Source organism: Cervus canadensis, chromosome 3 (assembly GCF_019320065.1).
Source record: "Cervus canadensis isolate Bull #8, Minnesota chromosome 3, ASM1932006v1, whole genome shotgun sequence".
Taxonomy (NCBI): domain Eukaryota; kingdom Metazoa; phylum Chordata; class Mammalia; order Artiodactyla; family Cervidae; genus Cervus; species Cervus canadensis.
This window is the reverse complement of record NC_057388.1, coordinates 71,941,243-71,967,592: the sequence shown is the minus strand read 5'-3', so window position 1 is coordinate 71,967,592 and position 26,350 is coordinate 71,941,243. Positions and strand designations below refer to the sequence as shown.

At 48.6% G+C, this 26,350-nt stretch overlaps 1 protein-coding gene across 2 annotated transcripts in view; it reads left to right on the top strand.

Annotated features, from left to right (window-relative positions):
* The window catches only part of ADCY1 (adenylate cyclase 1), a 105,010-nt gene extending 79,828 nt beyond the window's left edge, over nucleotides 1-25,182 (top strand). Inside the window, exons 15-20 of one of the 2 annotated variants that reach the window (XM_043463435.1) lie at nucleotides 3,600-3,716; nucleotides 4,243-4,389; nucleotides 5,008-5,106; nucleotides 12,908-13,022; nucleotides 14,853-14,977; nucleotides 16,918-25,182. In XM_043463435.1, coding sequence (XP_043319370.1) covers nucleotides 3,600-3,716; nucleotides 4,243-4,389; nucleotides 5,008-5,106; nucleotides 12,908-13,022; nucleotides 14,853-14,977; nucleotides 16,918-17,256 — 942 coding nt within the window. In that variant the 3' untranslated portion in view covers nucleotides 17,257-25,182. Of the gene's footprint in view, nucleotides 1-3,599; nucleotides 3,717-4,242; nucleotides 4,390-4,988; nucleotides 5,107-12,907; nucleotides 13,023-14,852; nucleotides 14,978-16,917 lie in introns of those variants that run through there. The other variant, XR_006268580.1, reaches the window with a different exon arrangement.
* Nucleotides 25,183-26,350: the final 1,168 nt, after the last annotated feature.

Below are 26,350 nucleotides of genomic sequence, written 5' to 3'. Positions count from 1 at the left end.
GCATCCTTCCCTGCTCTAGATGGGGGTGTAGACAGACTATCCACCAAAGCTTTCCTTCCCTGGTTGGACTTAGTCTGTCCCTTACCGACGCAGGCGTTTTACTCTTTGCTCCTGGTTCTACCACCAACACGGGGTAGAGATGCACCAGGGGTGCATTCCAGATAGCATCCCAAGCTGATTTAGTTTCATACCACCAAGACCTTTGTTTGATTTGCCCTTTTCTCTGATGCTACCTGAGGTGGAGCAGAATAGTTTTCCCAGAACGTTTCCCAAGCTAGGACTCCTAGGGGAAGCATCTGTCTTTCATGTGTCTATGCACATTCCTGAGTACAGTCCTGACCGCAGTAGAAGCGGTAAGTCATAAAGGGATGAACAACAACCATGATGTCCTTTCTGAGTGTCACCACACCAGTATACGTGATAGAAAGAGAGGTGGTGGAGGATTGGCTAGTGAGGAAAAAGTGATTTTTGTTCCTGAGCTGTTAGGGCCAAGCCTTCCAGTTCATTTCCACAGATTCCACAAAAGGAATATCTAAGGAGTTGAGACAAAAGCCACCAGGAAGCCTCCTCTGGTCCACTAAGAAGAGCTAGTGCTACCAAAGGAAGAAGCCCATTTCACTTCCAATCTGACCAGATCCTGCAGCTCCCGATCTGTGTCCTTAAAAACCTCATGGTCACCAGCAGTGCTTCTGTCCACATAGATAGGAGACACAGTTGTGACAAAGACTCTTTGCCAGATCGCTTACCCCTGAGGCAGGCAGAGAAGAGAGTGACCTCTAGCCTGAGAGACATTGCTGGAGCTAGAGCTCTGCCTCGCTCCCAAACATGCTCTTGTAACTTTTGGCTCCTACCAAGGCTAGGCGCTTCCATGACTACCAAGTTTGGGGTCTGAGTAAAAGTACGTAGTAACATAATCTATGATCCAACAGATTATGTTAGTAGTCCCACGAAATTATGAAATGGTCAAAGAAAGCAGGAAAAGGTGACTGAGAAAGGAAAGTTCAGTCTACATGCTTTGCCCATGTGGGGAGCTCTGGCCGCTCCCCTAGCAGGGACCTTGGGTGACTCTTGCCATTGGCAGGTCAGTATAAATCCCGGACACAAGGCTCCCCTTTTTGGGGCTGCCTTTAGTCATTACAAGGCACCATGAAACTGCAGAGGAGGGCTCATCACTTGCTTCGTGCAGGAAGTGTCATTCATTCACACAAGCACACCGTAGATTTAGTAAAGTAAAGCAGAAAGTGGACGGAGAGTGCCCCCTTATTGTATCTTTTTATTTAAGGTGGATTTCTTGTAAGCAACATACAATTGGATCTTGCCTTTTAATCTAATTCCTATAAATCTCTGCCTTCTAATTGAGGTCTTCATTTAATTTACAATTAGTGTGATTATTGATGTGATTGTATTTTAATCTTCCATGTTGTTGTTTCCTATTTGTCCCACCTGCCCATCTATTTGTTTTCTTTTTCCTCTTTTTCTACCTATTTGGGTTAATTAAATATTTTTATTATTCTTCTTGATCTGTATTTTTATTAGCTCTAACTCTTTGTTGTGTTATTTTAATGGATACTTAGTATTGTCTTCAAGTGGTATTATACTACCTTACATATAAGAACCTTAATATTAATAACAATATATACATCAATTTTTTCCATCCTAGGGATTTTGCATTGACATCATCATAGACTTTATTTGTACATATATTATAAACCCCCAAATATATTACTATTTCCATCATAAACATTAAAGTCTATTTTAAAGATAGATTATAATGAAAAAAAATATTTTTTGTTTACCCACTTCATTATGATTTCTGGTACTTTTCATTCTTTGTGCACTTCCGGGTTTCTATCCGGTGTTATCTTTCTTCTGCCTGAAGGGCAGATGGTTCTCGCAAGTCTGTGGGTGATGAATTCTTTCAGTTTTTGTATGTTTGAAAAACTCTTCATTTTGCCTTCATGATTGAAAGATACTTTTGCTGGGTTTAGGATTATGAGTTTTTGATTTTTTAAATTTTCCATATGTTAAAGATACTGTTCCACTGTCTTTTGTCTGGCATTGCTTTTTTATGATATTGCTATCATCTTTATTGATGTTCCTCTGACCCCATCTCCTCTCGTGTTTCACCATCTTGACAGTGGGGTGGGGGCTCCTCTGTGCCCCATGTGGTCTGACGAGCCTGGCCCACTCTGAATCTCCACACTCTTCCCCTCTGCAGTGTAGCTGCTCTCTGTGGGGACAAGCACCAGCATTATCCCCTGCCTAGCTGATGATTGTCTGTGCAGACGTCTCACAAAGGGCCTTTTCCTCCAGTGAGACCAGTCCCAGAGTTAGAGATCAAGGTCTTCTCACTTTGTGCTTTGGAAAGGCCCTTTCCCTCTTGGTACTTCTCCAGGAGGGGGTAGTTCTCAGAGCCTGGGTGCCCCAAAGAGGGGCCTGTACACCCCGGAAGGCAAGTGAGACGGCACAGGAGGGTTTTGGAAGAGGACATCATGATGGTTGGTTTATGTGTCAGCTTGGCTGGATCATGAGGTGTCCAGTTATTTGCCCATACATTATTCTGGGTTGGTCTGGGAGGGTATTTCTAGATGAGATTAGCATTTGAATCTGGACTCAGTAGAACAGATTCTCCTTCCTAATGTGGGTGAGCTTCATCCATCCATTGAAGGAGGCCTGAATAGAACAGAAAGGTGGAGGGAGAGAGAAATGGGGCCCCTCTTTCCTGACTGCACCATTTGGGACATCTCCATTCTCAGCCCTCCTGGGTCTCAGACCTCCAGGAGTTACAGCACCAGATCTCCTGGGCCTCCAGTTTGCAGATGGCAGAAGGTGGGGCTTCTCAGCCTGGAAATGGGGGCTGAGCCCTTTATTGGCCTTTGAAAGCTCCAGCTGATCTGGGTGATGACTCGTCCAGAATTTCATGGATCCTCTGGGCCCCTAATGTTGATTTAGTTCCTTTGCTTGGTGGGGTCGTGGAGATGAACCTGGTATAGACCATCAGTGCCCTTGGTGTTCAATTTGGATGATTACAGAGAAGAATGTGTTAAAGGCATAGATTCAGAACTCTTGTTAAAGATGGTAAGGCAGATGTTATTCAGGAGCATTGAGTTAGGTGAAGGAACCACTGCAATGGGGGAGAGAGATGAAGCTCCATCCTAAATATAGCGTGGGCAAGTGGGGGTTTATAGTCAAGGAGCAGGGTGGGGGGTGGTGGATGGAAAATTATTAAGAGGAGACATCTGGGGTGAGGGATGTTCTGGCTGAACTGACCTAACAGGATTCATGCTGAGGGTAGGTCAAGGTGATCTAACATCACCTGGGGAGGGTTGGGATGAGGAATCTGGTCAGATATCTGGGGTGATCAGATGTCAAGGATGGGGTATCTGGTTAAACTGTCTTAGCAGGGTTCTTGCTAAAACTAGACACATGAACACCCCAAAGTCAGGACCCTGTTGGAAGAGGGTTCAGAGTCTGACCCAGGTGAGAGCTTGTCACACGGCAGGGTGACAAGTAAGGGAGTGTCGTACGGTGGGCTGTCAAGTGAGGGAAGGAGGCATGAGCGGGTGGCTGGGTGACTTAGTAGAGGACCCCCTTCGCAGGCAGAGGAGGAGCGGGACGACATGGAGAGAGTGAAGCTGGACAACAAGAGGATTCTCTTCAACCTCCTGCCAGCCCACGTTGCCCAGCACTTCCTGATGTCCAACCCTCGCAACATGGTGAGCCTGGGGCAGTGGCCCCTCTGCCCACCCTCAAGGGCGGGGCCAGATCCAAGACTCCTGGGGTGTGGGGTTGACAGGTGCTCAGAATTAGCATGTCCTCCCCTTTGATCCTGGGAGAGAGCATCGCATCCACTGTCCCCACAAGGAAGGCAGGATGCTGCAGTAAGTCACACATGAGGTTGCAAAACGCTGCCTTGAGGCCTGGGTGGCCCCCTCCTGGCTGAGTTTGGGCAGCAGGTGCCTTCGAAACCACACCCCACCTGCCTGGCTATCACTCCCTTCTCTGTGCTCAGCGCATCTGGGTTGGTCTGAACATCCAAATGGCCACAACCTGCTACAGTAAAATTCTGGGACCACCTGGACAGCACAGAGCAGGGATTACAAATGCTGACTCAAAAATAAAGAGGCTCAGGCTAGGTTTTTAGGTCCTAAAGGCACAAGCCCCCAGTACCAGCCCTGAATGCTGCTCTGGCTGCCCATTCGCTGCCTGACCCGACCTTTGACTCCCCCACCCCCGCCCCAGGACCTGTACTACCAGTCGTACTCGCAAGTGGGGGTCATGTTTGCATCCATCCCCAACTTCAATGACTTCTACATCGAGTTGGATGGCAACAACATGGGCGTGGAGTGTCTGCGCCTTCTGAACGAGATCATCGCCGACTTTGACGAGGTAAGGGCTGCCCTGCAGTCCTGACACCCTGGGGCCTGGGTGTCCTTGTGTGCCCCCTCCAACAGAGTCCTGAATTGTGTCTACTGATGTAGTGTGTGTTCTGTGGATGACATGGGGCCAGGGGGATCACGTGTATTTTGTCTCGTTGGGAATCCCAGCCGATCGTGACATTTGAGGAAGAAACTTTGCCTTAAGATGGGGAGGGTGAGTGGTGGTACCTGTGCTCTTCCTTGTGAATGCCAAGCTCAGGTGGGCAGCCTCACCTGCAGGATGGGCGGGCAGGTGTCTCTGCACTGTCCACAGCGGGCCTCCGGTCTGTGCCTGCTTCCCTCCCTGGGGCCTGTCCTCCTCCTGGGTGATCGTGAGGTCAGCTGCTGGAGGATGGGGGTGTGTTCTGCATGGTTCTTCCTTGGTGCCTTTTTTAAATGCCTTTGTTAGAGCCCCTGAGGCCTGCATTTCTCAGTTCGATCCCAGATCGTGTCTTGTGCCCACATGAAGAAGACACATTGCTTTCCAGAATGCACCTGTCTGCTCTGTGCTTGCTTCCGGCGGCTGTACACTGCTGTGACTTGTCTAAAATGTTATGTAACATTTAACAGTTTTGTGTTTCAAACAAAGCTCATGGACAAAGACTTTTACAAGGACCTAGAGAAGATCAAGACCATCGGGAGCACATACATGGCCGCTGTGGGACTGGCGCCTACTGCTGGGACCAAGGTGAGTGTGGACTGACAGGTGTGCCCTGTTCGGGGACTGGGTCCTGGCTCTGTCCCCAGCTGCCCAGGGACCATGGGCAGGCTCCCTGCTGTGGGCCTCAGTTTTTTCTCTGTGTTGGATTAGGGAGCAGCCTGAAGGCTGTCTTGTCAGTGGCCAGTTCTCTGTAGTCACAGCCTTCTATGGAAAATCAATGCAGAAGGCTGAACACAGAACTTCCTCCAGCCCTGCCTCCTCAACCCCCATCCCCCCACTCCTATCCTGGGAACTGGCACTACTGAGTATTCCTCTTTTTCAGTTCAGGATTCTGAATAAAATCCCCAGACTGCCCCTATAAAAAGGCAGAAAAAATAGAGGAAGATATAAAAAAAAGAAAAAGCAATGAATAGAAAGCAGTTATACATATGGTAGATGCTAATCGAATCAGCAGTCACCTTAAATGTGAGAGGTCTAAATACATCAATTAAACAGCAGAAACTGACAGAGTCGCTAAAATTCAAGACCCAACTAGGTTTTCTGCAAGAAATACACTTTAAATATAAAGCCACAGATACATTGAAAATAAAAGGATGTAGAAAGAGATACCATGCTAGCCCTGTTAAAATTTCAAGTAACTATCTTAATTTTAGACAAAGCAAATTTCAGATCAAGGAAAATTATCAAGGATGAAGAGGTACATTACAGAATGATAAAGAAGTTAATTCTCCAAGCATACATAGAAATCTTTGATATTTATGTACTTAACAACAGGAGACAAAAACTGATAGAACTGCAAGGAGAAGTAGATGAATTCTTTATTATAGTTCGAGACTTCAGTACCCTGCTAATGGTAGTTGGTAGATCCAGTTGGCTGGAAATCTGTAAAGAGAACTGAACTGAACAGCATCATCAATCACCTGGATGTAATTGACGTCTATAGACTACTTTATTGAAAAACAGCAGAATATACTTCGTTTAAAGCTCACTTGGGACATTTACCAAGATAGATCACATTCTAGGCCATAAAACACAGCTTAAAAAAATTTAAAAGAATTGAAATAATGTAAACTATATTCTCAGACTAGATTGTGATTAAAGTAGAAATCTACTGTTGTTGTTTAGTTGCTAAGTCTTGTCCGACTCTTTTGCGACCCCATGGACTGTAGCCTGCCAGGCTCGCCTCTCCATGGGATTTCCCAGGCAAGAATACTAGAGTGGGTTGCCATTTCCTTCTTCAGGGCATCTTCCCAACCTGTGGGTTGAACCCACATCTCTTGTGTCTACTGCATTGGAAGGCGGATTCTTTACCACTGAGCTACCAAGGAAACCTTTGCTAGGAGAATCAATTGCCAGGAAATAATTGGAAAATTCCAAAATATTGGGAGATGAAACAGTATACTTGTGAATGATACAGAGGACAAATAAGAAATCTCAAAGGAAGTTGAAAAACATTTTGAACTTAATAAAAATGAAAATCAGTTCAGTTCAGTCGCTCAGTCATGTCTGACTCTTTGCAACCCTATGAACTGTAGCACTCCAGGCCTCCCTGTCCATCACTGACTCCCAGAGTTTACTCAAACTCATGTCCATTGAGTCGGTGATGCCATCTAACCATCTCAGCCTCTGTCAGTCCCTTCTCCTTCTGCCTTCAATCTTTCCCAGCATCAGGGTCTTTTCAAATGAGTCAGCTCTTTGCATCAGGTGGCCAAAGTATTGGAGTTTCAGTTTCAACATCAGTCCTTCCAATGAACACCCAGGACTGATCTCCTTCAGGATGGACTGGTTGGATCTCCTTGCAGTCCAAGGGACTCTCAAGAGTCTTGGCTCCAACACCACAGTTCAAAAGCATCATCAGTTCTTCGGTGTTCAGCTTTCTTATAGTCCAACTCTCACATCCATACATGACCACTGGAAAAACCATAGCCTTGACTAGATGGACCTTTGTTGGCAAAGTAATGTCTCTACTTTTTAATATGCTGTCTAGGTTGGTCATAACTTTCCTTCCAAGGAGTAAGCGTCTTTTAATTTCATGGCTGCAGTCACCATCTGCAGTGATTTTGGAGCCCAGGAAAATAAAGTCTGACACTGTGTCCACTGTCTCCCATCTATTTCCCATGAGGTGATGGGACCAGATGCCATGATCTTAGTTTTCTGAATGTTGAGCTTTAAGCCAACTTTTTCACTCTCCTCTTTCACTTTCATCAAGAGGCTTTTTAGGTCCTCTTCACTTTCTGCCATAAGGGTGGTGTCACCTGCATATCTGAGGTTATTGATATTTCTCCCGGCAATCTTGATTCCAGCTTGTGCTTCATCCAGCCCAGAGTTTCTCATGTTGTACTCTGCATATAAGTTAAATAAGCAGGGTGACAATATACAGCTTTGATGTACTCCTATTCCTATTTGGAACTAGTCTGTTGTTCCATGTCCAGTTCAAACTGTTGCTTCCTGATCTGCATACAAGTTTCTCAAGAGGCAGATCAGGTGGTCTGGTATTCCCATATCTTTCAGAATTTTCCACAGTTTATTGTGATCCACACAGTCAAAGGCTTTGACATAGTCAGTAAAGCAGAAGTAGATGTTTTTCTGGAACTCTCTTGCTTTTTCGATGATCCAGTGGATGTTGGCAATTTGATCTCTGGTTCCTCTGCCTTTTCTAAAACCAGCTTGAACATCTGGAAGCTCATGGTTCACATGTTGCTGAAGCCTGGCTTGGAGAATTTAGAGCATTACTTTACTAGCGTTTGAGATGAGTGCAATTGTGCAGTAGTTTGAGCATTCTTTGGCATTGCCTTTGAGATTGGAATGAAAGCTGACCTTTTCCAGTTCTGTGGTCATTGCTGAGTTTTCCAAATTTGCTGGCATATTGAGTGTCGCACTTTCACAGCATCATCTTTTAGGATTGAAATAGCTCAACAGGAATTCCATCACCTCCACTAGCTTTGTTCGTAGTGATGCTTCCTAAGGCCCTCTTGACTTCACGTTCTAGGATGTCTGGATCTAGGTGAGTGATCACACCATCATGGTTATCTGGGTTATGAAGATCTTTTTTGTACAGTTCTTCTGTGTATTCTTGCCATCTCTTCTTAATATCTTCTGCTTCTGTTAGGTCCATACCATTTCTGTCCTTTATTGAGCCCATCTTAGCATGAAATGTTCCCTTGGTATTTCTGCTTTTCTAGAAGAGATCTCTAGTCTTCCCCATTCTATTATTTTCCTCTATTTCTTTGCAGTGATCACTGAGGAAGTCTTTCTTATCTCTCCTTGATATTCTTTGGAACTCTGCATTCAAATGGGTGTATCTTTCCTTTTCTCTTTTGCTTTTGGCTTCTCTTCTTTTCATAGCTATTTGTAAGGCCTCCTCAGACAGCCATTTTGCTTGTTTGCATTTCTTTTTCTTGGGGATTATCTTGATCCCAGTCTCCTGTACAGTGTCATGAACCTCCATCCATAGTTCATCAGGGACTCTGTCTATCAGATCTAGTCCCTTAAATCTATTTGTCATTTCCACTGTATAATCATAAAGGATTTGATTTAGGCTATACCTGAATGGTCTAGTGATTTTCCTTACTTTCTTCAATTTAAGTCTGAATTTGGCAATAAGGAGTTCATGATCTGAGCCACAGTCAGCTCCAGGTCTTGTTTTTGCTGACTGTACAGAGCTTCTCCATCTTTGGCTGCAAAGAATATAATCAATCTGATTTTGGTGTTGGTCATCTGGTGATGTCCATGTGTATAGTCTTCTCTTGTGTTGTTGGAAGAGGGTGTTTGCTATGACCAATGCATTCTCTTGGCAAAACTCTATTAGCCTTTGCCCTGCTTCATTTTGTACTCTAAGGCCAAGTTTGCCTGTTACTCCAGGTGTTTCTTGACTTTGTACTTTTGCATTCCAGTCCCCTATAATGAAAAGGACATCTTTTTTGGGTGTTATAATGAAGGCATGGAGTCAAGCAAAAACAACACCCATTTGTGGATGTGACTGGTGATAGAAGCAAGGTCTGATGCTGTAAAGAGCAATGTTGCATAGGAACCTGGAATATTAGGTTCATGAATAAAGGCAAATTGGAAGTGGTCAAACAGGAGATGGCAAGAGTGAATGTTGACATTCTAGGAATCAGCAAGCTAAAATGGAGTGCAATGGGTGAATTTAACTCAGATGACCATTATATCTACTACTGTGGGCAGGAAGGCAGGAATCCCTTAGAAGAAATGGAGTAGCCATCATAGTCAACAAAAGAGTCCGAAATGCAGTACTTGGATGCAATCTCAAACATGACAGAATGATCTCTGTTCTTTTCCAAGGCAAATCATTCAGTATCATGGTAATCCAAGTCTATGCCCTGACCAGTAATGCTGAAGAAGCTGAAGTTGAGCGGTTCTATGAAGACCTACAAGACCTTTTAGAACTAACACCCCCCCACCAAAGAGAAAATATAACATCAAAATTTGTGGGATGCAGAAAAAGCAGTGCTTAGAGAGAAATTATGTCATTGAATTTATACATTAGAAAAGAAGATCAATTGAAAATCAGAAAGCTTCCATCTTAGAAAAGTAAAGAAGGGCAATATAAACCTAAAGCAACAGAAGGAAAGAAATAATAAAAATCAGAGCACATATGAATGAAATCAAAGACATAAAGTGAAGAAAAATAAATGAAACCAAAAGTTGGCTTTTTGAAAAGGTCAATAAATTTGATAATCTCTAGTCATGCTAATCAAGAAAAAGGGAGGAGACACAAATTACTAATATTAGAAATGAAAGAGTGGCCAATTCCACTGAACCAATGGACATTTAAAAGATATTAAAGTGTATTATGGACAACTCTCTGATACTACAGTGGAGGTCCTGGCCAGTCCAATAAGGAAAGAAAAGTGAATAGATGGTTTATGAATTGCAAAGTAATAACAAACCTTCATTCTCAAATTGCTTGCATATTTAAAATATACAAGGCTGAAATGTTTGTATATAAACTGAAAGAATTTTTACATAACTGCGAAACTTGCTGGATGTAAAACAACATAGAAATTTTTATTTTATCTCTGTTTCTTAACTACAGACAATTAGAAAATCAAATATTTTAAAAGTTCCTATTTCCAACTAGTATAAAAATGTAACTATATGACCACAAAATTTGGTAATTTAGGTGAAATGGACCAATTATTTGAAAGACATAATCTGTTAAAACTCACATAAGAAAAACAGATAATCTAGACAGGTCTGTATCTATTTTAGAAAATTTATCAGTAGTTAATAACTCCCCAAAGCAGAAAGCACTAGGCCCAGATGGGTTTATTGTTGAATTCCAGCAGGCATTTGAGGAAAGTTGGCTCACATCAGTTTCCTAAAATCATACCAGTTTCCTAAAATCTCTTTCATAATGTAGAAGTAGAGCATATACTTCCTAACTCATTTTATTTTACCATAATATCAACACCAGATAAAGAATTACAAGAAAGGAATATTATAGAACTGTATTTCTCATGAATTTAGATACATAAGTCCTTAGCAAATATTTACCAGTTGAACCAACAATGTATGAAAAGAATTATATACCACAAGCAGGTTGTTGGATTTATTCTAGATAAATGGTTTATTCTAGATAAATGGTTCAACATTTCAAAATGAATTAGTACCTCTAACTAATAAAAATAAATGAAAAAAATTTCCATAAAAAATAAGGTAATTGATAAAGAAAAAAAACACAAAATGAATTAGTAAAATGTACCATATCAACAGGATAAAGAAGAGAAATCATATGAACATATCAATAAATGCAGAAAAATTATTTGACAGCATCTAAAACTCATTCCTGATTAAAAAAAAGAAAACCTCCCAGCAAACTAGGAAGAGACAGAGCTTCCTCAACTTAAAGAATATCTGCAAAAGCCCTGTAGCTTTGACATCATACTTAATGGTAAGAAATAAATATCTTCCACTAAGATGAGGAACATGGCCCCCTTCACCACTCATAGTTGACATTCATACTGGATGTCCTAGCTAATGCAATAAGACAAGAAAAGGAAATAAAAAGTATATAGACAGAGAAGGAAGAAGTAAAAGTATCTTTGTTCATAGATAACATGATTGTTTATATAAAAAATAAAAAGGAATCAACAAAACAACAACAGTAAGCAATTATAGCAAAGTTGAAGAATACAAGGTTAGTGTACAAAAGTCAATTGCTTTCTTATATACCAACAATGAACAAGGGGAGTTTAAAATAACAAATACAATGCCATTTACATTAGCACCCCAAAATTAAATATTAGGTAGAAATTTAAAAAAAATATATAATATCTCTATGAGGAAAGCTATAAAAGTCTGATTAAAGAGATTGAAGGTCTAAATAAGTCAAGAACTCCTCAGTGTTTCTGCATAGAAAGACTCAAATATCATTAAGATGTCAGTTATTCTCACTTGATCTGTAGACATTGCAATCCTGATAAAAAGTATAGCAGGTTATTTTGTTATTTGACCAACTGATCCTAAGTTTGCATGGAAAGACAAAAGACTGAGGGTAGTCAACACAACATAGCAGAAGCAGGACAAAATTAGAGGACTGAAACTATCGGACACCAAGATTTATGGAATTTCCCTGGTGGTTCAGTGGCTAACACTCCTGGCTTCCAATGCAGGGGACCCGGGTTTGATCCCTGATCAGGGAACTACATTTCACATGCTGCAACTAAGATTTCACATACTGCAACTAAAATAAAGATCCTGCATGGTTCAACAAAGATCGAAGATCTTGCATCCTGCAACTAAGACCCAGCACAGCCAAATAAATAAGTAATATTAAAAAACTTTCTATAGAGCTGCAATAATCAATACAGTATGGTTTTGGCAAAAGAGTAGTGAAATAAACCAGTGGAACAGAATAGAGAGCCCAGAAATAAATCTGCATAAATATAATCAACTGATCTTTGACAAATGGAGCAAAGATAGTCTTCAACAAATGGTGCTAGAAAAAATTGGATATTTAGCTATCTATATTTGTAAAATGAATCCAGGCACAGACCTTACATTCTTCACAAAAACTAATTCAAAATGTAATCATAAGCCTGTATGTAAAATGAAACACTATAAGATATCTAGAAGATAACATAGGAGAAAATCTAGGTAGCTTTGGGTTTGGTCATGAGTTTTTAGACATGGTACAAAAAGCATGACTTGTGAAAGAAAACACTGTTAGGTTGGACTTGATTAAAATTTTAAAATTATATTTGTGGAAAATACTATAATGAAAAGACAATTCATAGACTTGGAGAAAATCTTTGCAAACCACCTGATTGGTATCCAAGGAGATACAACACAGTGAAAGAGAGTCTCAGTGTGTGAGGAAGGAGGGTTGGAATTGCTCTCTGCTGTTGTGAACGCTGACCATCCACCGTGGTCACCTTGCTTTGTTTGTCTACAGTGGGCCAGTGGCAGCATTGTCTGAGCAGTGGGACATTTGGTTTCCCACAACAGGGTCCCCTCCAATCCCACCAGCCCATTCCTGCAGAAGGGCTCTGCTTAGGTTCCAATGGCCTCAGCCTCAGGAGCTGTAAGCCTTGAGCAATAATATTCTACCTCCATTTCAGTCTCCTACCTGTAGAATGGGATGATAAACACACCCTAGGGCAGCTATAGGGTGCCACTCAATCCCTGATGAGAACCACCCAGCCAGCCTCCAGCTCCAGCCAGCTATTGACATGGGGATCAAGTCCCTGATGCCATGAGGGGTACAGGCTAGTCCCCTCACCCCTGCAGGTCACTGGCTGAGTGTCCCTGTCCTCTCTGGCCTTGCACCCCTCAAATGTAATAACCTGTGTGTGCTCATGTCCAGGCTAAGAAGTGCATCTCCTCCCACCTCAGCACATTGGCAGATTTTGCCATCGAGATGTTTGATGTCCTGGATGAGATCAACTACCAGTCTTACAACGACTTTGTGCTCCGTGTTGGTACGTGGCTGCAAGTTATCCCATCATGTGGGCCAGCTCACCCTTCCTCTGCTGCCCTGGGAGCCTGTGGCTTGGGCCTTTCCTCACGAGCAGGGGTCGCTGGTCCAGACTCGCTTGTCTCACAAGAAGGAGGATGGCGCCACCCAGAGGAGTACAAGCGATGCAGGGATCATGGTATTGGTGACTTAAGAGCCTGGAAGAATCATTGTCCAGCTCACACAACACAGGAGAAACCTCGATTGTCCTAGAGACTCTCAGATACAGCTCTGAGCCCACACTTACCTGGAGGAAGATGCCCCATTTCCTGTCCGCGGGCCTGGGGATCTGATAGGCTGTGCAGGAGCCCAGCGGTGTAGGCTCAGGCCGGGCCCTTGGTCCTCCTGGGCTCCCGTTCTGCGCCTGTGAGTGAGGAGGGGAACCAGCTGGGATCTGAGCTCCTCTCCAGCTCTTACCAGACTATAGGGTTTCTTTTCTTGTAGTCTTAAATTCACTTTTTTCTTTCCTGGTAAGATAGGTTTAGCAGAAAACTTTGTATTAGTTGAGGATATAGTAAAATTAGAGAGTTCTTTCTCCCTCCCTCCCTCCCTTCCTTCCTTCCTCTGTCCCTCCCTACCCCCTTTCTCCCCACACTTACCTGCTAGTCTATGATACAGTTAAACTGGACATTTATTTTTGTTTTACAATTCAAATGTTCAGTGACCTTAAGAACAGAACTTAGAGCCGGGTTTGAGTGGGTTTGAGGTGTGGTAGCCGGTGTCCACCAGAGTGGGGGCAGTTCTGATGAGCTTAAACACAAGGGCTGACTTGGCCCTGGTGCCTGGCCTGCGGGATGTGCTGGAGGTGGGAGCAGGGCACCCTCTGTGCCTCACCCGCAGGGTTCCGTTCTCCTCCGGGGCCATGGGCTCAGATTCATAGATGAACGGATGTGACAAGAAAGAGATCCAAGGGTCCATCAGGGAGATTCTGCTTCTTACTCTCCTACTGAGGACCCATAGGCCAATTGGACCTCCGTACCTGGGCGGCTGGTCAAACAGGAGGCTGGATCCTGGCTCAGTCTTGTCCACGTGGATTGGGGCCTCCAGGGTGGTAAAAGGGGGTTCCCCAGGTTCCCCCAGCCATCTGAAAGTGGCCCTTTTGGGGCTTCTCCCTGGGTCCCCACATTCACCTAGCCTGAGCTTCCCAGCTCACTGTAGCCAATTCTGCCCCCACCTGCTCCCGAAGATGCCAAGTGCCCAGGCTTTAGGGGGCTGACTGGGTCAATGTCTGAAATGTTATAATATGCTTGGGTAAGCTCAGAAAAATTGATGCAGAGTACAGAGTCAGAAGGTGTGATGTGGCGTCAGCCCAGACCTGGCTGCAGGGGAGATTTGGGGCACCCAGGCCTGTGTCACTGTCCAGGCCAGTTAGACCCCGACCACATAAAGAGAAGGGGGCCTCACTCTCTTTAGAGCATCCCCAAATACTTAGTTCTGGGCCCCACACTGGAAAGAACAGAGGGATCCCATCTGGGGAAACAGGAGCTACTGCCCTTTCTGGAAGAGGGAGCTGGGTGTGGGGACACACCTACAGACTGAAAACTTAGCTTTCTTAGCAGCAGGACTCAGCATGGGGTCACCCTTCCAGGAAACGGGACTTCTTCTTGAGGTGGGGACCGCTGGCTAATGGTGTAGTGTGCAAGTAGAGGTCGGGAGCTGCCCCTCGGCAATGCTGTAGGGTCCCTGCTTTGAGGAGGAGTGTTGCTCAGCGACCCCAGGAAGCCGTGACTTCACGAGGGGCAGCTCCTCCCCTCGGAAGCCTCTGCACGGACACCACGCCGTGGCTGTTTTCCAGGCATCAACGTTGGCCCTGTGGTAGCTGGAGTGATCGGGGCTCGCAGGCCGCAGTATGACATTTGGGGAAACACGGTCAATGTGGCCAGTCGCATGGACAGCACCGGCGTCCAGGGCCGGATCCAGGTCAGTTCACTCAGAAGTCCCCAGGGCCCAGGTGTCCATCCTGGTGCCGGGAGACTGAGGTGGGAGGGGCAAGGGTCGTGTGGGGGTGGCCACCCAGCCCAGCAGCCTGCGTCCTCCTGTCCCTGTCTGCCTCTTCTGGGTGGGGACACCAAGCCAGGTGGCTCGGTGTGTCTGCGGCTTCGGCGGCGGGGGGGGGGGGTGACCCCTCTGTGGTCAGGAGCAGAGTTGGGGTGGTGAGTGGCAGGGGACAGTTAGTTGGGAGGGGTGACAGCTCCCTAGAAGAGAAGGGGCTTCCTTGCCTTTCGAAAGGTGGGTGCAGTGGGCCACCTGACCTGGGAACCTGTGGGTGGCTCATGGGGGACGAGAACTTGGTGCATGACGCCAGCTGGCACTGAAGATGTGAAAGACGGTGGCAGAGAATGTAGTGCTGGGGCCAGGCCCTCCGCTGTGGTCGGGCCCCGAGGCCGCCTCTGAGCACTGCACAGCCGGCAGTCCCCACCTTGCAGCCAGTTCACGCTGGTCCTTTTTATCACAACTTCTCACTCGGTCCTCCACAGACCCGTGCATTCACCCCAGGGTTTGAGAGAGACACTGGGGTGCGATCCTGCAGGCTGCAGTTCAGTGAGAAGGTTGCTGGCCTGGGGCTCTCCCGCGTTGTGCCCCTTCAGTTCCTGGGGCCCCGCCCCCATCCATTGGGCACTAACTCTCAGGCAGGTACCTGTGATGATTCCCAGGTTCCACCTCAGCCACCTGCTTGGGGATCAAGCAGGTGCTTCCCTGGAAATTCCTCTATGGGGGCTCAGCATTGTCTCTTAGAGTCAGGTCGACGTGGCTGCAGAGCAGGTGTCCCCCCACCCCTGATGCTGGCCAGAGAACTCCAGGGAGAGTTCCTAGTCAGCCTCTTGGGAAATACAGGGATTCTCCTGCAGATGGTTAAAAATCAAACTTCCTGGGGGATGCCCTCTCAGCCTCTTGGGGACCTTGTGTCTCTGAGCCCCTGACCTGGACCCTCTCTGGGACCCACCACAGCAACATCATGCACAGCCCCGACTCACAGCCTGGGATTTCCTGGCTCGAATCTCAGGGTGGAGGCATGCAGAGCACAGGGGTAGCTGGAGCTCCCAGGCAACCTGGAAGGACACCCAGGCCCATCCCAACCTAAAACCTTCATTTTCAGCTTTACTGTGTGTAGTGGCAGATTACCTTTACCTCCAGCAGTTCTTTGTGCAATTATCTGGGAATTTTATTGCCTCCCATTCTTCATAAGGCAAGAAAGGAGGGAGCTCACCATAAGGATAAGACTCAGAGGGTTTTGTCAGTGTGTATATTCGGGCTCAAGCTGGATGTCAGGGTTCTAGGGAGCACAGATCTCTTTGAATGGATTAATTGTGGGTTCAATGCGAAAGATTTTTATCACCATACGTTTTGCCACCTTGCATCTCAGAGGCCACATCTGAGAGGTGACCTTTCTGAGGATAGCGTCTTCCCCGTGTAATCGGCTAGTCTGTGGCTCAGTTCCACGAAGGACTTTGGGGTGCACTGAGCCTGTTGGGGAGCCGAGTGAGGCCACGTAGCTCCGGCCCTCAGTTGGAGCCTGGTGTCCAGGCATCTGGCTTGGGGGTGACCACAGAGCTCACATGCCAGTCCTTGAGGCTGGGTCCTTGGGGCCCCGTCCAGTCTGCTCCTCCACTCTCGGTATCCCTTTTGGTGAGTGCTGTCCTCTCCTGTTTGTCCAGGGCTCTGTTAAGGCCCCTCCGAGTCCCATGCTGTTTGCATGATCACGTCCTTCTCACAGAGAGACCAGCGTGACCATGGGAGGAGCATGACTCAGACTCCAGGCAGAGCTGGGGAGGCCCGAGGCTGGGCCATTGGGGTGGGCAGTGTGGGGGGAGGAGGGACCCTCCCGTGGGCTCCCTGTTGACGGCCTTTCCCCGCTGCAGGTCACAGAGGAAGTTCACCGGCTGCTGCGGCGGGGTTCCTACCGCTTCGTGTGCCGAGGCAAAGTCAGTGTCAAGGGCAAGGGCGAGATGCTGACGTACTTCCTGGAAGGCAGGACCGATGGAAATGGCTCCCAAACCAGGTCCCTGAACTCAGAGCGGAAAATGTGTCCTTATGGAAGAGCTGGCCTCCAGACCAGACTGGCCGCGGGCCACCCCCTGGTGCCCCCGGCGGCCGGCCTCCCAGTTGGACCTGGGCCAGGGACTCTGCAGGGCTCGGGGCTTGCCCCAGGCCCCCCAGGCCAACACCTGCCTCCTGGAGCCTCTGGGAAGGAGGCTTAGTGGAGCCCATGCCAGCCACTCGGGGCACAGGGCACAAATGCTCAAGGTGTTGGGGGTCTTTGGGGCTCCCGCAGGGACCAGCCCATCCAGCAGAGCAGGGCCGGGAGCCAGTGACCGGGCTGGGGAAGGGGCACAGTCCAGGCATGACCCGAAGCAGCTGGGCAGTAAGTCCAGCAGCAAGTCGGGTGAGGGGCGAACCCTGACCGCACGGACACCGAGGTTTTAGTGGCGACCGTGTTTGTTTTGTCCTCATCTCAGTGGCAGAGGGAGGTTGGCTGGGTCAGCTCCAGGTGTCAGGACCTTTAGGACATTCACCAGGGCCATAGGCTACAGTGAGAGCCTCAGAGGTCTGGCTGGCAGAGTGACTGGGGTGCCCACCTCGTGCCCTGAGATGGATCAGCATCAGCCCAGCAGTGTGGGTCCCATGGGGGCAGCTCCAGCCCTGGGCAGTGGCCTGTAGAGCCTGGAGTGGGAGTCAGGACTCTCTCAGCAGTGCAGAGCAGGACAGGCCTTAGGGGATGGTTTGGGAAGAATTGAGAAGCACCTGTCCCACTGCAGGCATGGTGGTGGCCACTGGCTTTCTTCAGATTGAGTTTTCGCTGAGAGAGGCGGGTCTTCTGGAATTCTGGAGGGCCCTGCAGCCACATTTCTGTGACCAGCAGAGTTCATGTTCTGCCTCTGCATTCTCCACCTGCCCCGCCTGAGTGCATCAGCTCCTGTGAAACCTGGACATTCCCTTTTCTGCCCACGCCACTGTGTTCGTTCAAAGGAGAGAAGGTGGTTGGTATCATTTCTGACCTCTCTACCGTGGCATCCTGAGTTCCTGTGTGCTGAACAGCGGCGCAAGGCTTCGCTGACTCTGAAGATAAGGGAACCTCACGAGCGTGAGAAAGCTTCTTCCTGGATGGAAGGCGCTTCTCCAGCAGAACCAGTCCCCTGGGTGTGGAGTTTTGGCGTTCATGGTTGTCAGTTTAGATGCCCCTGCTCTAATTTGCGGGGAAGGCGACTGCAAATAATTCTGTGCAAGGCTGGGAATCTCCTACCAGTGTATCTCTGTGGTTGCCATGGAGATGAGGAGTGTGACCATGCTGGAATACACTGTTGCAGGGGGCAGAGGTGCAGGAGGGCCAGTGGGAAGGAACTGTCTAGAAATAGCTGGACGTGGAGACCTTGACTTTCGACCGCAGGGAGGAGGGCAACTTGAAACTGGAGGGAAAGGTTCTGGACAGGCAAGTCAATGTAGGGGGGAATGTCCATCCGAGACCCAGAGCTTCAACAGCATCTGGGGGGTCCTGTGGGTTGCAGGGGAGCCCTGCTTGGCAGAGTCAGCAAGCCTGGGTGTCCCTCTCTTCGCTGGTCTCCAAGGGCTCCACCCCCTCCCTGGGGGTCCTGACTTTTCTGTATTGGAACAGGGGTTCACTTTGGACTGAACCCCGTGTCCTCCAGGCTCTCCCCATTGTGGGCCTGTGTCTTGTGACTGTGGGGGCGGGTAGCCAGCAGAGTCGGCTGCTTAGCCAGTATGGATGGGCCAGTGACAGAGGTGGGCAGGTGGGCAGTCTTTCCTCAGATGCACCCTGGATGAGTGGTCCCCCACCTCCTACAGACAGGGCAGAATCGAGGCGTCTCCCGAGCACATGGTTCCTGCACGTGTGCATGTCTGTGCCGAGCTGTGGGGCTGAGATGCTGTCCAGGGTCCTGCTGCCCATCTGCTCACCATGGCTGAGCTTCCACCCCAGGGCATGGTGGGAGGAGGCGGGCCGCTTAGTGGATCATGACCCTGCAAATACACTGTCACCTGGCAAAGGGGGCACTCACTCAGGGTGCAGGCGGTGAGCCGCAAAGAGGGTCCTGGGCCATGTGCGTTAACTCAGTGTGACCAGTGTGATCACATGGCCCCTTAGAAGTGGATGAGGCAGGTAGGCAGTCAGGAATATTCTGAGCATGAGGTTTCTGTTTAAAGAGGAGGGGCTGCAGTCGATCGAAGGTGAGGATGCCCCAGCCATCCGCCAGCGAGGAAGCAGTCGTTGCTCCCACAGCCACGGGCTCGCTCTGAATTCACATCGACTTGAGCAAGATGGACCCTGAGCCTGGTGTGAGATCCCAGCCTTGCTGTGCTGGGACCTAGGGTCAACAGAGCCGCGGGATCCCCATGTGGGTTGGCAAAGCCACGGAATGCGTGGCACCCCCGTCACCGCTGCCTCGGGAAGCCATCGGGGCCTCGGCTGTTCTGAAACTGCGAGGTCTCCCCTTCGATGAGCAAACCACCTTCATCATCAGCAGCTCCAAACCCTACCTGCTTCCTGTGGGCACAGGGGCCGTGTTCAGCCATAACGTTCCTTGGGGTTTGGTCAACAATTTCCTTTTTATTTGTGATAAGACTGTATGATATTGCCTTATTTATTTTTAGCCTTGTACAATAATCATGTACAAATGTTAGAGCCTCCCGAGTAGGGTTCTCTCTAAATTATTTATTTTAAGATGCTCTGTAAATAGTGCACTGGGTTAGGTGCTGCCTGCTCCCTTCTGACCAAAATGAGGGCAAGCCTAACACCCGGTGTGAACAGCACACTTTAGCCTACACGTGAGGTCCCTAATGCATCCCCCTGCTTGGCTAGGCTGCTACCCTTTGGAATGACCCCGTCCTTGTGTCCTTTCAAGACCCTTGCATGCCTCTTGTGCCTGACCTTAGTAGATTAGAACGCAGCCCTGACCTTCCAGATGCTTCCACGGCCCCCAACCCTGGGCCAGTCCATTCGGAGGTCCGTGTCCTACAGGGTGGACGCCTACCCCCAGACCCGGCCACCGTGAGCCTGCCGTGTTTATCAGACTCCAGAGCCACCAGGGCTTCCGATCCTTTCTGTCACTAGAAGCAATAACTCTAACTCCAAACTGTAGAGACAGGTCTGGTCCAAAGCAGATTGGTGAGTCAGAGACAAGCCATGTGCACATGTTTCCCCAAACTGAAGGGCACTGTGGGGCGCTGATACCCCCCAATCCCTGGCTGATGTGCAGGCTTGGACAGGATCCAGCCAGCCTTCCTTGCTTTGTCTCCACCTGATACCATTATCCCAGAAGCGACCTGGATATAATATTTGAATCCTTGCTTTCACCTACCGCTCAGGAAGGAAGAGCTGGGTTGGTGTGGCAGCTGTGTCTAGGTTTTCTCCCTGTCAGGTGGACCCGTCTCATTTCCAGGGTGTGTCCGCCCTTCCACATGGCGTGTTCTGTGATTCCTTGAGTCTGGGGATCTTGGAGGTTTCTCCCTATGTGGCAGGTCCTGCTGGGGACAAAAAGCATGACTCGTAAGGCAAACGCTGCCTAAGTGTACATCCACCACGCACACAGGAAATGCGGGTTCCCATGCATATGCCCTGTGTCAAGCAGTCCTTACAGGGGGACCACAGACCTGCTCTCACACTTGTCATTCTGAAGTGTGCAGGCCCGTCGATTGTGTATAACTAGCCCCTGCAGAAAATTGACTTGCCCTGGTTTTGTAATGGCTTCAATTAACAAAACAAAACAAAACCCCAAAATCCAAACTTTGTAGAGGCAATTGGTTTCAAAATATTTGCTTTGGTGAAATATTTAAATGAGAGGTGGGCTGTGGCTGGCTGACAGTTGAAGGACACGACCGTGTCCCAGGGCCCAGACGTCCCCCTCGCCAGCTGCAGTTTGCTTTGAAAGTTGCAAGTGTGCATTAGCCTTCCCAGATTATCATGTAACATTCCCAGTTCCATTGTGAACGATGAAAGATGTGACGTCACTTCTTGCAGCCTCCTGGGTTTGCATCTGCCTTCACAGGACCTTAGGCTGAGGGTGGGTCTAAGTCAGATTCCAGGTCCACTGGGGGCTGTGCTGCCAGGTCTGGAGGTCAGCAGGCCAGACAGGGGGCCCTAGGCCTGGGTGTTGGGAGGCTAGCTGTAATGGCTCAGGCCTCCGCCTTCAGTTGGGAGACAACTCAGAGATGGGTTTTACCCTCGGAAGTTCGCTGACACAGTGCCCAGCGTCCAGTGACGTCTGTCGGTCTGTTGTGAGCAGAGACCAGGCCAGGTGCCCAGGGGGTGGCCTTGTGTGCCATGGGGGCAGTGGAGCTGTGACTTTTCCCAGGGTGGTTTCAGGAGCTTGGGGCTGGTGCCCGAGGCCTGCATTGGTGGCACCTGGGGAGTGCTACCAGACAGTTGTTTCCCACCCTCAAAAGCAGGGAAGGCATCCTTGATTCTCTGCGAACTGATGGCTGGGAGGCCGGTGCCAGGGAGACAGTGTGGGAGGGTGAGTGGGATGCAGCGGACAGCTGAGTGGCTGGGGCTGGGCAGGCATGGCCAGCAGGGTGGTCAGTCACACCAGCTGTGGACTGTGGGCTCAGCCCCAGAGGCTGGGACCCGATCCAGATTTCCCTCTCAGGTCAGGGGCACACCCCAGACTGTGGGCATTCATGGGAGCTCCTTGGGACTTCTCACTTCCAGGAAGCCCCAGGAAGCTTTGGAAAGGATTCAGGGAGATTTTCCTTTGCTCTGTGCTCTGTCCCTCCCTCTGTGCTCACGTGTGTGGGAGGCAGGTCCTGTGATGGTGAGAGGAAATCTGTCTTCTCCTTTGTCCATCTCATGAAATTAACAAGCCCAATTTCAGGTGCCCCATTTGGGGCTGGACCTCCCTAAACAACTTGACTTCATGGTAACAACTCAGACATTCATATTCCTTAATTTTACTGAAAGTATAACACATATGTTCACTAAGATAAAAGATAACTTTTCTGCCAGAGGCCTAACTTAATCTGAATCTGTATGTGTGTGTGTGTGTGTGTGTGTGTGTGTGCGCGCGTGCATGTGTATTTGCATGGCATGGCATAAGCAAAATTAGAATCAGTTATTTGTTCCTGGAATCAGGATGGATTCAAATAAGAAACATACTAGGAATAGAGGAATACAGATTACAGGAATACAGGAATAACTAGGAATACATACAGATGATTGCCCCCCAGGGCATCAGGTGAAGTCATCCCTGTGTGCCCCTAGAGATCCCGAGCCTGGAAGCAGGGGGCAGGGAGGGGTGGACAGAAAGGCAGCCTTGACCCCTGCTGGCAACCAGGTGGAACCCAGGCCTCCATCTTCAGCAACTACTAGAGAGTAAGAGAGCTTCCTATCTCTCTCCCTCCCTCCCTTCCTCTCTTTCCCTCTTTTTTTTTTTTTTTTTTTTAAGAATCTCTCTCCAGTATCAGTATGAAGTTCAGGGCATCAAGACCCCAGCCTGATTCTACTTCCTGTTCTCTGTGTGGTGGTTTTATTTTTGTTGTGTTTGGGTTTTGGTATATGTGGAGGCCTGTGGGGAGAGCTGCAGGTGGGTGGCTGTTGGTGCAGGAGTTCTGAAGGAAGGAGCTGGCAGGGCACCCCCCACCTCTCTGCACCCGGGGAGCCACTTAGAGGTCTGGCTTCAGTCTCTGGGCTGAAGGAAAAAACAATAGACAGGTGGTCTTCTGGGGAGTGGGTCACAATTGGCTGGGGAGAGAAACCTTGGATCTCTTGTGATTACAGATGGCTCCTATTCTTTAGCCGCAAATAATGACTGTCCATGTAGTTATGAATATAATCCTTCATTCCTTTATGAAATTCCTGTACTTCCCTAGATTCAGTTTGTTCTACACTAATAACCACAGGGAAATGGCAGATCACTCCTCTGTGCAGTTAAACTACATCTCCAGTGGACTTCTCATGTGACCACAAACTAAGGAAACCATCATGACTAAGACCCACGTCTAGCTCGGCAGCTGACGGGGCGCCTTCCCTGTGCTTCAGCCCGCCCACCTCCAAACAGTTGGCAGGGAGAGGTGTGGCTATGCTCCCCACGTTTTTGATGAAAATCTGAGGCTCAGAGAGGCTACAGATGTGGACAAAGTCACACAGCCCTGAGTGGCAGGACCAGGATTCATCCTGTTCCCATCCGTTCCGAGCGCCTGTTTTCCGTTCTATTCAGCGCCTCTTAACTAACGGTGAAATTGGCGAAGCTGTGCTGGTTCTGATGGCGCCCTGAGCTTGTGTGCGCACGGGTGGTGGGGGTGCAGGCCAGGCTAGTTCTGAGCGGCCAGGCGGGTCCCCAGGCAGTGCGTTTGCCCCACAGCCCACCCCCTGGGTGTTCCCGGGCACAGGGGCATCCTCAGCTGGCCTTACGTTGTGAGATGAAGACAGTGTGTGTTCTCTCCTCTGAGTGCTGCCTCTGCTCCAGCAGCTGGTCCCCGGCAAAGACTGACAACATTGGCCTGCAATCCCTGCCCTGTCTTGTCATCCTTTCTGTCCTAAACCTGAATCCTGCAGTACCATCTGCCATCGTGTCTTAGAAACTGTCCCTCAGTGAGGAGGACTGTTGTCCTCTCACTTTCTATAAAGGCCTCTCTGCCATCGGCCTGGGAGAGAACCAGGCCCTCAGACGCTCCCAAACCACACAGTTCTCCACTTACATGAAGCCAACCCAGCCCCCGCCAGGGGGCTCTACCAGGTCAGAGTCCTCTGATGTCCTTGTCACGCAATGGCGTGAAGGAGGCAGCCAGTGTTCCTTCTTGGGGATTAGAGAACGTCCAAGTGCAGGTTTCACTGAGAATGTGTGGAAGGTGAGGCAGAGACGTGGTGGATGATGAAGGATTGGGTGCCCCCAGAGCGCAGGTGTCCCTGACTCCCCCAGGGCTGGCTGGCTCCTAGAGCTGGCTGCTCATCTTCAGCAGTATTAGATTCCAAAACCAGCTGGCAGTCCCTTATTGAGAACTGATGTTTAAGCAGAGAAGAATTCCTAGACTAACCCCCAGAGATCTGCCCACCCTTGGGCTTCATAAGTGCGTGCAGGGCAGCATGCGGGGACCAGCCAGCCAGAGAGCCATGTCTCGGGCTCATGCTTCAGATGGCACTCCATGGGCAGCGGGCCCACCAGTAGCCAGAACTTGTTTTTTGCCTCCCACCAGCAACCCCCACGCAACCCCTGGCCCAGGCACGCAGCACATGTCTCAGGGCACCATTCCCACGTTCCGGGAATCCTGACGAAGCCGCTGCTGCGGCCTCTTCCACGGGCCAGGGTCACCGATGCTCCCTGGGCATCAGCCCCAGAGAGGCACGTGGTTTTGCCTTCATCTCTTTTGAAACTGTGGCCGCGTGAGCCGTTTGCACTCAACATCGCATGCTGTGAAATCCCTAACCGTGCAAAACTTCGTTTGGATTCCAAAGCACACAGCATGGCCCAGGCCACCACGGGTCGTCTGCTGGCTGGCCGCAGCGCGTCCCCCTCGGCGGATCCTGGACCCTGAGCCTGTGCAGCTACTGCACCCCTCCTGCACTGTCTCCTCTCAGCCTCAGTGCACTCCCCTTGTCTCTCGTGCACACCGTTCACACCAATGGCACCCCACCTTGCACACGCAGAGCTAATGTACCAATTCTGACCATCTCTTAGCAGCAGATTCCACTCCCATTTAAGATAAACCCAAAGCTCACTCTTGGATTTTCTTTACTCATTGAGAAGGGTTGTGTGGACTCCTCACCCTCCTGTGTCCCCCCAGGGAGCGCAGAGTGGGCTGGGGCGACACATTGTCCCGTTGGTAGAGCTCACGGAAAATGCTTCTTTAGACGCGGAAACAAAATGTCTGTACCCGAACGACAACAACTCAATATCACTGGGTAACTTCTCATGATAGATTTGTATAATCAATACGGGTCTATTTTTACGTCCACTGAACACTGTAGAGTACCTTCCAGTCTTTTCCAAGATTATTAAATTGAGACAAGTAATTGAATAATTTGTCCTATTTTTATTTAAAAAAAAAAAACAGTGAATGGACTGAAATGTTAAATGTGAATGTACATTTCTTAATTGCAACTTTTCTACTGAGTGTTTGCACTATACTTTCTGGAATCTTATTTAACAAAAATAAAGGAAAAAAATTGCTTGACTAAACTCCTTGGCCATTTTAATAGAAAAACAATTGGTTGTGTGGATATTTTAAAGACACTCCTATCTGTTTAACTTATCCTGTGGGGAGAGAGTGTCATTTTCTAAAATGCTGTCACCCCTTTCTTCCTTGGGCCCCTGGTGTGGGCTCTGCTCCTCTGATGAACTGCCCCCTCAAGTGACAAGCAATTGCTCCCAAGTGGGAGCAATGGATGGATACACTTAAGCTCTTTTTAACTTCTTTACCTAAACATGAGAGTCCCGGGAAGATAATTTGTATTATTTGGAATTCCCCTTGACTAGTCTCTCTGTCTAATGAGTGTCTTTTTGCTTAATCTTTGATAAAACAGGGGAAAATCTTGCCTGTCTGAATGAAACATGAAAGTTGGGGTTTGGTCTTGCGCTTGATGTGCTGTGCACTCCTGCAGATCTAGTGAGTGGAGGGGCTCTGGGGTCCTGGGCCATTTGAGCAGGTGGCAATGACCACCTCCAGGCAGAGGCCACAGTGACCAGCATATCTCAGCGCTGCTGGGGACAGCACTTAGTGGACTGAATGACGATTGTCTTGTGATTTATGAAAAAAATTCTATTCCAGCCCTGAGTGGAGTGTGGTCCCTAGTTGTGGCTGATTCTGAAACTCAGGCATCCTCAGGTAATGTCAGTGGACACCATCGCCCTCCTTGAGAGCAGGTTAAATTGTATCCCTGCCCTGGATGAGCAAAACCTCCTGCTGGATGAGGCTGTGGGGTGGGGTGAAGAGTGGCTGGGCGTCAGTCACCATGGAGAGCTGAGATCTACCTGTGGGGAGCCTGGACCACCAGGAAGCCGTGGCAGGGGCAGGCTCAGGAGAAGGGGCAGGAGGAGAGTGGGGTTCATGGGCTCTGGGAGCGCCCAGATGTCTGACAGTTTCTGTGTCGTGTGGCTACGAGCCTGGATGTGCCTCCCGGGCTCCCACTGGACTCCTTGCTTAAATGTCAGCTTCCCCAAAGGGCCCCTTCACTTCTGTGGTTAAAACTAGCCTCCTCAGCCCTTGCTTCACTTTACTCTCCTGCCCATCATCACCTCTGAATATGCGTACAATGTATAGGTTTTATCTGTACCACTTCCTGACTCCTCACTGGAAGGTAATCCCCTGAGAGTAGGGATTCTGTCCTTTGTACTCACCTACTCAACA